Raw genomic sequence first — 15985 nt, forward strand, 5'->3', positions numbered from 1 at the left:
CTACAGGTGAGGCTGGTTCTACAGGTGAGTTTGGTTCTACAGGTGAGCCTGGTTCTACAGGTGAGGCTGGTTCTACAGGTGAGCCTGGTTCTACAGGTGAGCCTCGGACTGTTGCCAACATGAGAGCCTCATCACACCAGATCTATCAGACATGGTCCGTGGTGTTTGTGTTAATGTGTCCATTCTCTGTACGTTACTATGGAAACTAAACACTGCCCACTACCGTGGTACAGCGTTGTCATGGAAACAGTCAGTGATGGATACTCACGGGCTCTGTGAGACTGCTGTCCTTCTCCAGGAACTGAACCACACAGTAGGCCAGCTGAGGACAGACAGAGACAGTTAGAGACAGACAGAAACAGTTAGAGACAGACAGAGACAGACAGAAACAGTTAGAGACAGACAGGAGGACAGACAGACCTGTGGGTGGTAGACACTTAGAGATTTGACTTTGTGCAGCGGCAGCAGAACTCTGATCAGAAACATCTTGTGTTCTTCTTTCAGCGGCAGAGCGAAGCCATTTATAATACTGAGAGAGAGAGACAGGTGAGTTAGACAGGTGTGTGTGTGTGTGTGTGTGTATGTGTGTGTGTGTGTGTTACACAGGTGTATGTGTTACCTGCCCAGGATCTCCAGCAGCTCAGCGATGCCGTTGTGATGTTCCGTCTCGTAGATGAACCTGCAGAACGATGACATCATTCAGACCAACACCTGGTGTCCCAGAACGTTGTGTGTCTGAGGCTCAGGTTCTCACCTGTAGAAGATGTTGTTGATCTGACGGCGGATGTAGGCGCGGAGGCCCAGGAACTTCCCGTAGATCCGATGGAGGATGGTCTTCAAGAAGTCTCTCTCTCTGGGGTCTTCACTGTCAAACAGCTCCAGCAGCTGGACACATCAGGCAACAGTCAGAGTCCTCCACATGTGTCCCCCACACGTGTCCCCCACACGTGTCCCCCACACGTGTCCCACACGTGTGTCCCCCACAGATGTCCCCCACAGGTGTCCCCCACACGTGTCCCCCACGTTCTGTTTTTAAAGTATTAAAATTCAGCGTTGGCAGCATTAGCCCGGTTCTGGTTCTCCCTGTGGTCACACCAGGTCCAACAGGTGGCATCTTACCGACAGTACAAACTTTTGGTCGATGTATTTTTTGGCGATGTTGGGCTGGAAGTCCGGAGACTCCAGGAAGCGGAGGAAGAACTCGTACACCAGCTGCAGGTGAGGCCAGGCCGCCTCCAGCGTGGGCTCGTCCTCCTCAGGGTCGAACTCGGCTCCGGTCGGGTTGGAGGACGGAGGAAGAGTCCGGAACAAGTTGATGGAGAACTGAAGAGACACGGAAACAAACCGACTCACTTTGTGCTTCTGTTGTTGTTGTTGTTCAGGAGAAACTAACTCCGCCCACAATGCGGTCTCTCACCATGATGACGGCCTCGGGGTAGATGGACTCGGTCACCACGTCGCTGTTGTGCGTGATGTACTCGACCATCTCGTTAAGCCCCGCCCTCTTCACCTCCTTGTATTTGAGGTCGCTGAGCGGGTCGCTGACGAAGTCGAACAGGACGCAGCATTGACGCAGCTTCTGGATGAACAGCTCCTCTCGGTCGATAGGAGGAGCATCTGAGGGGGAGGGGGGGTCAGTTTCGACCACAAAGAGGACCAAGGTCCTGTCCATCACCTGTGACTGATTTCGACGACATCATCTTAACCTCTGATTGGCCGCTACAGGCCCCGCCCACCAGTTATGGCTGAGTCCCCTTTGCAGCCTTCGTTCATGAGGAAACCCCTCTGAGCAGGTCTGATCCACATGACTACACTGCTGAGTCATGCTCACCTGAAACACGGATATCACCATGGCAAACAGCTCTGTCCGCACTGCATTGAGCTCAGCTTTTCAGACTGACAGAAACAACCACTGGAGAGGCTGGTTTAGATTGGGTTTAGATCAGGTTTAGATCAGGTTTAGATTGGGTTTAGAGCAGGTTTAGGTTGGATTTAGATCAGGTTGAGGTTGGGTTTAGATCAGGTTTAGGTCGGGTTTAGATCAGGTTTAGGTTGGATTTAGATCAGGTTTAGGTTGGGTTTAGATCAGGTTTAGATCAGGTTTAGGTTGGGTTTAGATCAGGTTTAGGTCGGGTTTAGATCAGGTTTAGATCAGGTTTAGGTTGGATTTAGATCAGGTTTAGGTTGGGTTTAGATCAGGTTTAGATTGGGTTTAGAGCAGGTTTAGGTTGGATTTAGATCAGGTTTAGGTTGGGTTTAGATCAGGTTTAAGTCGGGTTTAGATCAGGTTTAGGTTGGATTTAGATCAGGTTTAGGTTGGGTTTAGATCAGGTTTAGATCGGGTTTAGGTCGGGTTGAGATCAGGTTTAGATTGGGTTTAGATCGGGTTTAGATCAGGTTTAGATTGGGTTTAGATCAGGTTTAGATTGGGTTTAGATCAGGTTTAGATTGGGTTTAGATCGGGTTTAGATCAGGTTTAGATTGGGATCAGGTTTAGATTGGGTTTAGATCAGGTTTAGATTGGGTTTAGATCAGGTTTAGATCAGGTTTAGTTTGGGTTTAGATCAGGTTTAGTCCGTGTGTGGTTACCTTTGAGGGCAGGTAGTTTCTGCAGCTCTCTGTTCTTGGTCAGGCTGAAGCGAGAGGAGCTCTGGCGGCGCTCCTTCTTCACCAGCTGAGGACCTCCAGAGTATTTGATCTTGTTGAGCTGAGTCGGCGGCGGCGTGCTGTTACTGGGACGCTTACTGCCGCTCTGCTGCTGCGCCTGAAACACATTCAGGTTTATACTCACCAGGACAACAGAGGAACACACGGTTAATGTTGCTAAAGCAGCTTCCTGTGACTCACGTCGTCAGAGTTGTCCGTCGCAGCTGCATCCTTCCCGCCGCCGCTGTTCTTCACGCTGGTTTTAGCAGATTTGGTCGTTTCCTGTTTAAAAGAAAGTTCAGAGATAAACCTGCTGTTCTGTATGTTTATATGTCAGGCAGGAGGAACAGCTGATCAATACTGTCGTCATCAATCAATCAAACGACTTCTCCATTAACTGATTAACGACCTGCAGGATGAAGAGCGACGTGCGGAGGATGAAGAGCGAGGATGAAGAGCGACGTGTGGAGGATGAAGAGCGAGGATGAAGAGCGACGTGTGGAGGATGAAGAGCGAGGATGAAGAGCGACGTTTGGAGGATGAAGAGTGACGTGCGGAGGATGAAGAGCGAGGATGAAGAGCGACGTTTGGAGGATGAAGAGCGACGTGTGGAGGATGAAGAGCGAGGATGAAGAGCGACGTGTGGAGGATGAAGAGCGAGGATGAAGAGTGACGTTTGGAGGATGAAGAGTGACGTGTGGAGGATGAAGAGCGAGGATGAAGAGCGACGTTTGGAGGATGAAGAGCGACGTGTGGAGGATGAAGAGCGAGGATGAAGAGCGACGTTTGGAGGATGAAGAGTGACGTGCGGAGGATGAAGAGCGAGGATGAAGAGCGACGTGTGGAGGATGAAGAGCGAGGATGAAGAGCGACGTTTGGAGGATGAAGAGTGACGTGCGGAGGATGAAGAGCGAGGATGAAGAGCGACGTTTGGAGGATGAAGAGCGACGTGTGGAGGATGAAGAGCGAGGATGAAGAGCGACGTTTGGAGGATGAAGAGCGACGTGTGGAGGATGAAGAGCGACGTGTGGAGGATGAAGAGCGAGGATGAAGAGCGACGTGTGGAGGATGAAGAGCGACGTTTGGAGGATGAAGAGTGACGTGCGGAGGATGAAGAGCGAGGATGAAGAGCGACGTGTGGAGGATAAAGAGCGACGTGTGGAGGATGAAGAGCGACGTTTGGAAGATGAAGAGCGACGTGTGGAGGATGAAGAGCGAGGATGAAGAGCGACGTGTGGAGGATGAAGAGCGACGTGTGGAGGATGAAGAGCGACGTGTGGAGGATGAAGAGCGACGTGTGGAGGATGAAGAGCGAGGATGAAGAGCGACGTGTGGAGGATGAAGAGCGAGGATGAAGAGCGACGTGCGGAGGATGAAGAGCGACGTGCGGAGGATGAAGAGCGACGTGCGTAGGATGAAGAGCGACGTGTGGAGGATGAAGAGCGAGGATGAAGAGCGACGTTTGGAGGATGAAGAGCGACGTTTGGAGGATGAAGAGCGACGTGCGGAGGATGAAGAGCGAGGATGAAGAGCGACGTGCGGAGGATGAAGAGCGACGTGCGGAGGATGAAGAGCGAGGATGAAGAGCGACGTGTGGAGGATGAAGAGCGAGGATGAAGAGCGACGTGTGGAGGATGAAGAGTGACGTGCGGAGGATGAAGAGCGAGGATGAAGAGCGACGTGTGGAGGATGAAGAGTGACGTGCGGAGGATGAAGAGCGAGGATGAAGAGCGACGTGCGGAGGATGAAGAGCGACGTGCGGAGGATGAAGAGCGACGTGCGGAGGATGAAGAGCGAGGATGAAGAGCGACGTGCGGAGGATGAAGAGCGACGTGCGGAGGATGAAGAGCGAGGATGAAGAGCGACGTGCGGAGGATGAAGAGCGAGGATGAAGAGCGACGTGTGGAGGATGAAGAGCGACGTGTGGAGGATGAAGAGCGAGGATGAAGAGCGACGTGTGGAGGATGAAGAGCGACGTTTGGAAGATGAAGAGCGAGGATGAAGAGCGACGTGTGGAGGATGAAGAGCGAGGATGAAGAGCGACGTGCGGAGGATGAAGAGCGAGGATGAAGAGCGACGTGTGGAGGATGAAGAGCGAGGATGAAGAGCGACGTGCGGAGGATGAAGAGCGACGTGTGGAGGATGAAGAGCGAGGATGAAGAGCGACGTTTGGAGGATGAAGAGCGACGTGTGGAGGATGAAGAGCGAGGATGAAGAGCGACGTGCGGAGGATGAAGAGCGACGTGCGGAGGATGAAGAGCGAGGATGAAGAGCGACGTGCGGAGGATGAAGAGCGACGTGCGGAGGATGAAGAGCGACGTGCGGAGGATGAAGAGCGAGGATGAAGAGCGACGTGCGGAGGATGAAGAGCGACGTGCGGAGGATGAAGAGCGACGTGCGGAGGATGAAGAGCGAGGATGAAGAGCGACGTGCGGAGGATGAAGAGCGAGGATGAAGAGCGACGTGCGGAGGATGAAGAGCGACGTGTGGAGGATGAAGAGCGAGGATGAAGAGCGACGTGCGGAGGATGAAGAGCGACGTGCGGAGGATGAAGAGCGAGGATGAAGAGCGACGTGCGGAGGATGAAGAGCGAGGATGAAGAGCAGCGTGCGGAGGATGAAGAGCGACGTTTGGAGGATGAAGAGCGACGTGCGGAGGATGAAGAGCAACGTGCGGAGGATGAAGAGCGACGTGCGGAGGATGAAGAGCGAGGATGAAGAGCGACGTGCGGAGGATGAAGAGCGAGGATGAAGAGCGACGTGCGGAGGATGAAGAGCGAGGATGAAGAGCGACGTGCGGAGGATGAAGAGCGAGGATGAAGAGCGACGTGCGGAGGATGAAGAGCGAGGATGAAGAGCGACGTGCGGAGGATGAAGAGCGAGGATGAAGAGCAGCGTGCGGAGGATGAAGAGCGACGTTTGGAGGATGAAGAGCGACGTGCGGAGGATGAAGAGCGACGTGCGGAGGATGAAGAGCGAGGATGAAGAGCGACGTGCGGAGGATGAAGAGCGAGGATGAAGAGCGACGTGCGGAGGATGAAGAGCGACGTGCGGAGGATGAAGAGCGACGTGCGGAGGATGAAGAGCAGCGTGCGGAGGATGAAGAGCGAGGATGAAGAGCGACGTGTGGAGGATGAAGAGCGACGTGCGGAGGATGAAGAGCAGCGTGCGGAGGATGAAGAGCGAGGATGAAGAGCGACGTGTGGAGGATGAAGAGCGAGGATGAAGAGCGACGTGCGGAGGATGAAGAGCGAGGATGAAGAGCGACGTGCGGAGGATGAAGAGCGAGGATGAAGAGCGACGTGTGGAGGATGAAGAGCGAGGATGAAGAGCGACGTGCGGAGGATGAAGAGCGAGGATGAAGAGCGACGTGCGGAGGATGAAGAGCGAGGATGAAGAGCGACGTGTGGAGGATGAAGAGCGAGGATGAAGAGCGACGTGTGGAGGATGAAGAGTGAGGATGAAGAGCGACGTGTGGAGGATGAAGAGCGAGGATGAAGAGCGACGTGCGGAGGATGAAGAGCAGCGTGCGGAGGATGAAGAGCGACGTGCGGAGGATGAAGAGCGACGTGTGGAGGATGAAGAGCGAGGATGAAGAGCGACGTGCGGAGGATGAAGAGCGACGTGCGGAGGATGAAGAGCAGCGTGCGGAGGATGAAGAGCAGCGTGCGGAGGATGAAGAGCAGCGTGCGGAGGATGAAGAGCGACGTGCGGAGGATGAAGAGCGACGTGCGGAGGATGAAGAGCGACGTGTGGAGGATGAAGAGCGAGGATGAAGAGCGACGTGCGGAGGATGAAGAGCGACGTGCGGAGGATGAAGAGCGAGGATGAAGAGCGACGTGCGGAGGATGAAGAGCGAGGATGAAGAGCGACGTGTGGAGGATGAAGAGCGACGTGTGGAGGATGAAGAGCGAGGATGAAGAGCGACGTGTGGAGGATGAAGAGCGACGTGCGGAGGATGAAGAGCGAGGATGAAGAGCGACGTGTGGAGGATGAAGAGCGAGGATGAAGAGCGACGTGTGGAGGATGAAGAGCGAGGATGAAGAGCGACGTGCGGAGGATGAAGAGCGAGGATGAAGAGCGACGTGCGGAGGATGAAGAGCGAGGATGAAGAGCGACGTGCGGAGGATGAAGAGCGAGGATGAAGAGCGACGTGTGGAGGATGAAGAGCGAGGATGAAGAGCGACGTGTGGAGGATGAAGAGTGAGGATGAAGAGCGACGTGTGGAGGATGAAGAGCGAGGATGAAGAGCGACGTGCGGAGGATGAAGAGCAGCGTGCGGAGGATGAAGAGCGACGTGCGGAGGATGAAGAGCGACGTGCGGAGGATGAAGAGCAGCGTGCGGAGGATGAAGAGCGACGTGCGGAGGATGAAGAGCGACGTGTGGGGGATGAAGAGCGAGGATGAAGAGCGACGTGCGGAGGATGAAGAGCGACGTGCGGAGGATGAAGAGCAGCGTGCGGAGGATGAAGAGCAGCGTGCGGAGGATGAAGAGCGACGTGCGGAGGATGAAGAGCGACGTGCGGAGGATGAAGAGCGACGTGTGGAGGATGAAGAGCGAGGATGAAGAGCGACGTGCGGAGGATGAAGAGCGACGTGCGGAGGATGAAGAGCGAGGATGAAGAGCGACGTGCGGAGGATGAAGAGCGACGTTTGGAGGATGAAGAGCGAGGATGAAGAGCGACGTGCGGAGGATGAAGAGCGACGTGCGGAGGATGAAGAGCGAGGATGAAGAGCGACGTGCGGAGGATGAAGAGCGAGGATGAAGAGCGACGTGTGGAGGATGAAGAGCGAGGATGAAGAGCGACGTGCGGAGGATGAAGAGCGAGGATGAAGAGCGACGTGCGGAGGATGAAGAGCGACGTGTGGAGGATGAAGAGCGAGGATGAAGAGCGACGTGCGGAGGATGAAGAGCGACGTGCGGAGGATGAAGAGCGAGGATGAAGAGCGACGTGCGGAGGATGAAGAGCGAGGATGAAGAGCAGCGTGCGGAGGATGAAGAGCGACGTTTGGAGGATGAAGAGCGACGTGCGGAGGATGAAGAGCAACGTGCGGAGGATGAAGAGCGACGTGCGGAGGATGAAGAGCGAGGATGAAGAGCGACGTGCGGAGGATGAAGAGCGAGGATGAAGAGCGACGTGCGGAGGATGAAGAGCGAGGATGAAGAGCGACGTGCGGAGGATGAAGAGCGAGGATGAAGAGCGACGTGCGGAGGATGAAGAGCGAGGATGAAGAGCGACGTGCGGAGGATGAAGAGCGAGGATGAAGAGCAGCGTGCGGAGGATGAAGAGCGACGTTTGGAGGATGAAGAGCGACGTTTGGAGGATGAAGAGCGACGTGCGGAGGATGAAGAGCGAGGATGAAGAGCGACGTGCGGAGGATGAAGAGCGAGGATGAAGAGCGACGTGCGGAGGATGAAGAGCGACGTGCGGAGGATGAAGAGCGACGTGCGGAGGATGAAGAGCAGCGTGCGGAGGATGAAGAGCGAGGATGAAGAGCGACGTGTGGAGGATGAAGAGCGACGTGCGGAGGATGAAGAGCAGCGTGCGGAGGATGAAGAGCGAGGATGAAGAGCGACGTGTGGAGGATGAAGAGCGAGGATGAAGAGCGACGTGCGGAGGATGAAGAGCGAGGATGAAGAGCGACGTGCGGAGGATGAAGAGCGAGGATGAAGAGCGACGTGTGGAGGATGAAGAGCGAGGATGAAGAGCGACGTGCGGAGGATGAAGAGCGAGGATGAAGAGCGACGTGCGGAGGATGAAGAGCGAGGATGAAGAGCGACGTGCGGAGGATGAAGAGCGAGGATGAAGAGCGACGTGTGGAGGATGAAGAGCGAGGATGAAGAGCGACGTGTGGAGGATGAAGAGTGAGGATGAAGAGCGACGTGTGGAGGATGAAGAGCGAGGATGAAGAGCGACGTGCGGAGGATGAAGAGCAGCGTGCGGAGGATGAAGAGCGACGTGCGGAGGATGAAGAGCGACGTGTGGAGGATGAAGAGCGAGGATGAAGAGCGACGTGCGGAGGATGAAGAGCGACGTGTGGAGGATGAAGAGCAGCGTGCGGAGGATGAAGAGCAGCGTGCGGAGGATGAAGAGCAGCGTGCGGAGGATGAAGAGCGACGTGCGGAGGATGAAGAGCGACGTGCGGAGGATGAAGAGCGACGTGTGGAGGATGAAGAGCGAGGATGAAGAGCGACGTGCGGAGGATGAAGAGCGACGTGCGGAGGATGAAGAGCGAGGATGAAGAGCGACGTGTGGAGGATGAAGAGCGAGGATGAAGAGCGACGTGCGGAGGATGAAGAGCGAGGATGAAGAGCGACGTGCGGAGGATGAAGAGCGAGGATGAAGAGCGACGTGCGGAGGATGAAGAGCGAGGATGAAGAGCGACGTGCGGAGGATGAAGAGCGAGGATGAAGAGCAGCGTGCGGAGGATGAAGAGCGACGTTTGGAGGATGAAGAGCGACGTGCGGAGGATGAAGAGCGACGTGCGGAGGATGAAGAGCGAGGATGAAGAGCGACGTGCGGAGGATGAAGAGCGAGGATGAAGAGCGACGTGCGGAGGATGAAGAGCGACGTGCGGAGGATGAAGAGCGACGTGCGGAGGATGAAGAGCAGCGTGCGGAGGATGAAGAGCGAGGATGAAGAGCGACGTGTGGAGGATGAAGAGCGACGTGCGGAGGATGAAGAGCAGCGTGCGGAGGATGAAGAGCGAGGATGAAGAGCGACGTGTGGAGGATGAAGAGCGAGGATGAAGAGCGACGTGCGGAGGATGAAGAGCGAGGATGAAGAGCGACGTGTGGAGGATGAAGAGCGAGGATGAAGAGCGACGTGCGGAGGATGAAGAGCGAGGATGAAGAGCGACGTGCGGAGGATGAAGAGCGAGGATGAAGAGCGACGTGCGGAGGATGAAGAGCGAGGATGAAGAGCGACGTGTGGAGGATGAAGAGCGAGGATGAAGAGCGACGTGTGGAGGATGAAGAGTGAGGATGAAGAGCGACGTGTGGAGGATGAAGAGCGAGGATGAAGAGCGACGTGCGGAGGATGAAGAGCAGCGTGCGGAGGATGAAGAGCGACGTGCGGAGGATGAAGAGCGACGTGTGGAGGATGAAGAGCGAGGATGAAGAGCGACGTGCGGAGGATGAAGAGCGACGTGCGGAGGATGAAGAGCAGCGTGCGGAGGATGAAGAGCAGCGTGCGGAGGATGAAGAGCAGCGTGCGGAGGATGAAGAGCAGCGTGCGGAGGATGAAGAGCGACGTGCGGAGGATGAAGAGCGACGTGCGGAGGATGAAGAGCGACGTGTGGAGGATGAAGAGCGAGGATGAAGAGCGACGTGCGGAGGATGAAGAGCGACGTGCGGAGGATGAAGAGCGAGGATGAAGAGCGACGTGCGGAGGATGAAGAGCGAGGATGAAGAGCGACGTGCGGAGGATGAAGAGCGAGGATGAAGAGCGACGTGTGGAGGATGAAGAGCGACGTGTGGAGGATGAAGAGCGAGGATGAAGAGCGACGTGTGGAGGATGAAGAGCGACGTGCGGAGGATGAAGAGCGAGGATGAAGAGCGACGTGTGGAGGATGAAGAGCGAGGATGAAGAGCGACGTGTGGAGGATGAAGAGCGAGGATGAAGAGCGACGTGCGGAGGATGAAGAGCGAGGATGAAGAGCGACGTGCGGAGGATGAAGAGCGAGGATGAAGAGCGACGTGTGGAGGATGAAGAGCGAGGATGAAGAGCGACGTGTGGAGGATGAAGAGTGAGGATGAAGAGCGACGTGTGGAGGATGAAGAGCGAGGATGAAGAGCGACGTGCGGAGGATGAAGAGCAGCGTGCGGAGGATGAAGAGCGACGTGCGGAGGATGAAGAGCGACGTGCGGAGGATGAAGAGCAGCGTGCGGAGGATGAAGAGCGACGTGCGGAGGATGAAGAGCGACGTGTGGGGGATGAAGAGCGAGGATGAAGAGCGACGTGCGGAGGATGAAGAGCGACGTGCGGAGGATGAAGAGCAGCGTGCGGAGGATGAAGAGCAGCGTGCGGAGGATGAAGAGCGACGTGCGGGGGATGAAGAGCGACGTGCGGAGGATGAAGAGCGACGTGCGGAGGATGAAGAGCGACGTGTGGAGGATGAAGAGCGAGGATGAAGAGCGACGTGCGGAGGATGAAGAGCGACGTGCGGAGGATGAAGAGCGAGGATGAAGAGCGACGTGCGGAGGATGAAGAGCGACGTTTGGAGGATGAAGAGCGAGGATGAAGAGCGACGTGCGGAGGATGAAGAGCGACGTGCGGAGGATGAAGAGCGAGGATGAAGAGCGACGTGCGGAGGATGAAGAGCGAGGATGAAGAGCGACGTGTGGAGGATGAAGAGCGAGGATGAAGAGCGACGTGTGGAGGATGAAGAGCGAGGATGAAGAGCGACGTGTGGAGGATGAAGAGCGAGGATGAAGAGCGACGTGCGGAGGATGAAGAGCAGCGTGCGGAGGATGAAGAGCGACGTGCGGAGGATGAAGAGCGACGTGTGGAGGATGAAGAGCGAGGATGAAGAGCGACGTGCGGAGGATGAAGAGCGACGTGCGGAGGATGAAGAGCAGCGTGCGGAGGATGAAGAGCGACGTGCGGAGGATGAAGAGCGACGTGCGGAGGATGAAGAGCGACGTGTGGAGGATGAAGAGCGAGGATGAAGAGCGACGTGCGGAGGATGAAGAGCAGCGTGCGGAGGATGAAGAGCGACGTGCGGAGGATGAAGAGCGACGTGCGGAGGATGAAGAGCGACGTGCGGAGGATGAAGAGCGAGGATGAAGAGCGACGTGCGGAGGATGAAGAGCGACGTTTGGAGGATGAAGAGCGAGGATGAAGAGCGACGTGCGGAGGATGAAGAGCGACGTGCGGAGGATGAAGAGCGAGGATGAAGAGCGACGTGCGGAGGATGAAGAGTGACGTGCGGAGGATGAAGAGCGACGTGTGGAGGATGAAGAGCGACGTGCGGAAGATGAAGAGCGACGTGCGGAGGATGAAGAGCGAGGATGAAGAGCGACGTGCGGAGGATGAAGAGCGAGGATGAAGAGCGACGTGCGGAGGATGAAGAGCGACGTGCGGAGGATGAAGAGCGACGTGCGGAGGATGAAGAGCGAGGATGAAGAGCAGCGTGTGGAGGATGAAGAGCGACGTTTGGAGGATGAAGAGCAGCGTGCGGAGGATGAAGAGCGACGTTTGGAGGATGAAGAGCAGCGTGCGGAGGATGAAGAGCAAGGATGAAGAGCAACGTGTGGAGGATGAAGAGCGAGGATGAAGAGCGACGTGCGGAGGATGAAGAGCGACGTGCGGAGGATGAAGAGCGAGGATGAAGAGCAGCGTGTGGAGGATGAAGAGCGACGTTTGGAGGATGAAGAGCAGCGTGCGGAGGATGAAGAGCGAGGATGAAGAGCGACGTGCGGAGGATGAAGAGCGAGGATGAAGAGCAGCGTGCGGAGGATGAAGAGTGAGGATGAAGAGCGACGTGCGGAGGATGAAGAGCGAGGATGAAGAGCGACGTGTGGAGGATGAAGAGCGAGGATGAAGAGCGACGTGCGGAGGATGAAGAGCGAGGATGAAGAGCGACGTGCGGAGGATGAAGAGCGAGGATGAAGAGCGACGTGTGGAGGATGAAGAGCGACGTGTGGAGGATGAAGAGCGAGGATGAAGAGCGAGGATGAAGAGCGACATGTGGAGGATGAACAGCGACGTGCGGAGGATGAAGAGCGACGTGCGGAGGATGAAGAGCGACGTGCGGAGGATGAAGAGCGAGGATGAAGAGCGACGTGTGGAGGATGAAGAGCGACGTGCGGAGGATGAAGAGCAGCGTGCGGAGGATGAAGAGCGACGTGCGGAGGATGAAGAGCAGCGTGCGGAGGATGAAGAGCGACGTGCGGAGGATGAAGAGCAGCGTGCGGAGGATGAAGAGCGACGTGCGGAGGATGAAGAGCAGCGTGCGGAGGATGAAGAGCGACGTGCGGAGGATGAAGAGCGAGGATGAAGAGCGACGTGCGGAGGATGAAGAGCGACGTGCGGAGGATGAAGAGTGAGGATGAAGAGCGACGTGCGGAGGATGAAGAGCGACGTGCGGAGGATGAAGAGTGAGGATGAAGAGCGACGTGCGGAGGATGAAGAGCGACGTGCGGAGGATGAAGAGCGGCGTGCGGAGGATGAAGAGTGAGGATGAAGAGCGACGTGCGGACGATGAAGAGCGACATGCGGAGGATGAAGAGCGGCGTGCGGAGGATGAAGAGTGAGGATGAAGAGCGACGTGCGGAGGATGAAGAGTGAGGATGAAGAGCGACGTGCGGAGGATGAAGAGCAGCGTGCGGAGGATGAAGAGCGACGTGTGGAGGATGAAGAGCGAGGATGAAGAGCGAGGATGAAGAGTGAGGATGAAGAGCGACGTGCGGAGGATGAAGAGTGAGGATGAAGAGCGACGTGCGGAGGATGAAGAGCAGCGTGCGGAGGATGAAGAGCGAGGATGAAGAGCGAGGATGAAGAGCGATATTTGAGCGGTGCCGGTAGGTTGTGCTGCTGTTAGGAAACTACACCACAGTTGTAACCGCGACAACAACTTCAGCTACCTTGGTTGCCATGACAACAACAATACAACATATTCTCTGAGAAGTTTGTTTTTTAATTAAAGTTTCAGTTTTTGTCTAAAAAACGTCTCAAGACATAAAAAGCTTCACTAATAATCCAGTTTGCTGTTTTTGATCACATCATCAATCAAACCTGTCGATCATCATCACTCCAGATTTGATCCAAACACTCACAGCTGTCTGATCAATGAGCTGATTGATTGTTGATCAGCTGAGAGCATCAGGTTCCCCCCCTCCCCCCTCCCCCCCCCCCTCCCCCATCAGAGGGTTTCCATGATACAACAGCTAGCAGCTGGTTAGCATCACATCTTTCATGTTTAATGAAGGTTCACAGCTCAGCTGATCAGGATCAATAATTCAGAGGAGCAGGCAGCGCCTCCTCCTGGGTAAAGTGTCCAGAGGAGGAGGAGGTGGAGAAGGAAGAGGAGGAGGAGGAAGAGGAGGAGAAGGAAGAGGAGGAGAAGGAGGAGGAAGAGGAGGAGGAGGAGGAAGAGGAGAAGGAAGAGGAGGAGGTGGTTGAGGAGGAGGAGGAAGAGGAGGAGAAGGAAGAGGAGAAGGAAGAGGAAGAGGAGGAGGAAGAGGAGAAGGAAGAGGAGGATAAGGAGGAAGTGGAGGAGGTGGTTGAGAAGGTAGACGAAGAGGAGAAGGAGGTGGAAGAGGAGGAGGAAGAGGAGAAGGAGGAGGAGGAGGAGGAGAAGGAGGTGGAAGAGGAGGAGGAGGAAGAGGAGAAGGAGGTGGAAGAGGAGGAGGAGGAAGAGGAGAAGGAGGAGGAGGAGGAGGAGAAGGAGGTGGAAGAGGAGGAGGTGGAAGAGGAGGAGGAGGAAGAGGAGAAGGAGGAGGAGAAGGAGGAGGAAGAGGAGAAGGAGGAGGAGGAGGAGGAGAAGGAGGAGGAAGAGGAGGAGGAGGAAGAGGAGGAGGAAGAGGAGGATAAGGAGGAGGAACAGGAGGAGGAGGAGGAAGAGGAGAAGGAGGAGGAAGAGGAGGAGAAGGAAGAGGAGAAGGAAGAGGAAGAGGAGGAGGAAGAGGAGAAGGAAGAGGAGGATAAGGAGGAAGTGGAGGAGGTGGTTGAGAAGGTAGACGAAGAGGAGAAGGAGGTGGAAGAGGAGGAGGAAGAGGAGAAGGAGGAGGAGGAGGAGGAGAAGGAGGTGGAAGAGGAGGAGGAGGAAGAGGAGAAGGAGGTGGAAGAGGAGGAGGAGGAAGAGGAGAAGGAGGAGGAGGAGGAGGAGAAGGAGGTGGAAGAGGAGGAGGAGGAAGAGGAGAAGGAGGAGGAGAAGGAGGAGGAAGAGGAGAAGGAGGAGGAGGAGGAGGAGAAGGAGGAGGAAGAGGAGGAGGAGGAGGAGGAGGAGGAGAAGGAGGAGGAAGAGGAGGAAGAGGAGAAGGAGGAGGAGAAGGAGGAGGAAGAGGAGAAGGAGGAGGAGGAGGAGGAGAAGGAGGAGGAAGAGGAGGAGGAGGAAGAGGAGAAGGAGGAGGAGGAGGAGGAAGAGGAGAAGGAGGAGGAGGAGGAAGAGGAGAAGGAGGAGGAGGAAGAGGAGAAGGAGGAGGAGGAGGAAGAGGAGAAAGAGGAGGAGGAGGAGGAGGAAGAGGAGAAGGAGGAGGAGGAGGAGGAGGAAGAGGAGAAGGAGGAGGAGGAGGAGGACCGCTGGTGGAACACTGAAGCTCTGCATTAGCTTAGCCGTCCTCTGCTGGTGGGGCCTTAGCATGTTAGCTAACCTGTTAGCTCGCCGCCGCTCGGCAAAATCTACCGTCAAAGGATCCGGAGCCGAAATGAGCACCGGACCGGTGTATTCCGGTGTATTCCGGTGTATTCCGGTGTATTCAGGAGGAAAAAGATCCCCGTCACGAATCATCAGCCGCCGACTCACCTTCTCCTTCTTCGGTTTGTTCGGCATCCTGACCGCGTTGCAGCGCTCTTCCTCCCCGGTGGCTCCGTGATCTTCCTCCCCGGTGGCTCCGTGATCTTCCTCCCCGGTGGCTCCGTGATCTTCCTCCCCGGTGGCTCCGTGATCTTCCTCCCCGGGACTCACCGTCTCTCGGTCCGGCACGCGCAGCATCCGATTGGCTCGTGGCGCGCGGAGGAGATTTTTCGGATTGGCCGAGTGAGTTTAACGGTGGAGCTGAAGGAGGTGGTGCAGGGCGGAGTCTTCCCCAGCAACAAAACACCTTCAACCTGCCGGACCGGCCCGAGCCGAGCCGAGCCGGACCGGACCGGACCGGACCGGACCGGGGGGAGAAATCACTCAAATAGAAGTTTTCCGGCTAAATGACCAAAAGTAAAAAATAAGCCATTTGTACAGAAATGATGAGTTTAATGAGGAATCTAATTCTTTGTGTACACTTGATTTGTATTTACTTGTTTTAATGTTGTTTACATCAACACAGCCTCACCTGCAGGTTCGAGGAGCACGTGACCAATTTCCCGCCGCTTGGGTGACGTCTCTTTCAGGGTTATTGATCCGGTCCAAGGTCGAAGGTCGAAGGTCGTATCAGGTCATCTTGAAACCAAAAGGTCACACTTCTTAACACTGTAAGTCTCAGAGCATTAGACATGACTGATGGAAACAGATGACTCTGAATTTTAAAACTTGTATAAATGAATTGATCAGATTATACATTTCATTTAAAAGCAGGTTGTTTTGTCCCACTGATAATTATTTTAAGAGTCTTAAGTGATGTAGAGTTCATGTTATATTGAGGTTATATTTCCATCGATCAATGGTTGAAGGATTCGAACCTC

The 15985-nt window shown here is 55.6% G+C and overlaps 1 protein-coding gene across 1 annotated transcript in view; it reads right to left on the bottom strand.

The window, feature by feature from the left end:
- The window catches only part of ppp2r5d (protein phosphatase 2, regulatory subunit B', delta), a 19885-nt gene extending 4485 nt beyond the window's left edge, over positions 1-15400 (bottom strand). Inside the window, exons 1-9 of the mRNA XM_069177198.1 lie at positions 15114-15400; positions 2848-2928; positions 2590-2764; positions 1418-1617; positions 1120-1323; positions 755-885; positions 620-679; positions 421-529; positions 269-322 (exon numbers count right to left, since the gene is read on the bottom strand). Coding sequence (XP_069033299.1) covers positions 269-322; positions 421-529; positions 620-679; positions 755-885; positions 1120-1323; positions 1418-1617; positions 2590-2764; positions 2848-2928; positions 15114-15302 — 1203 coding nt within the window. The 5' untranslated portion in view covers positions 15303-15400. The remainder of the gene's footprint in view (positions 1-268; positions 323-420; positions 530-619; positions 680-754; positions 886-1119; positions 1324-1417; positions 1618-2589; positions 2765-2847; positions 2929-15113) is intronic.
- Between the last annotated feature and the right edge of the window lie 585 nt (positions 15401-15985).

Source organism: Embiotoca jacksoni, unplaced genomic scaffold (assembly GCF_022577435.1).
Source record: "Embiotoca jacksoni isolate LCO1_2020_lvr unplaced genomic scaffold, fEmbJac1.0.p SCAF_70, whole genome shotgun sequence".
Classification (NCBI taxonomy): Eukaryota; Metazoa; Chordata; class Actinopteri; family Embiotocidae; genus Embiotoca; species Embiotoca jacksoni.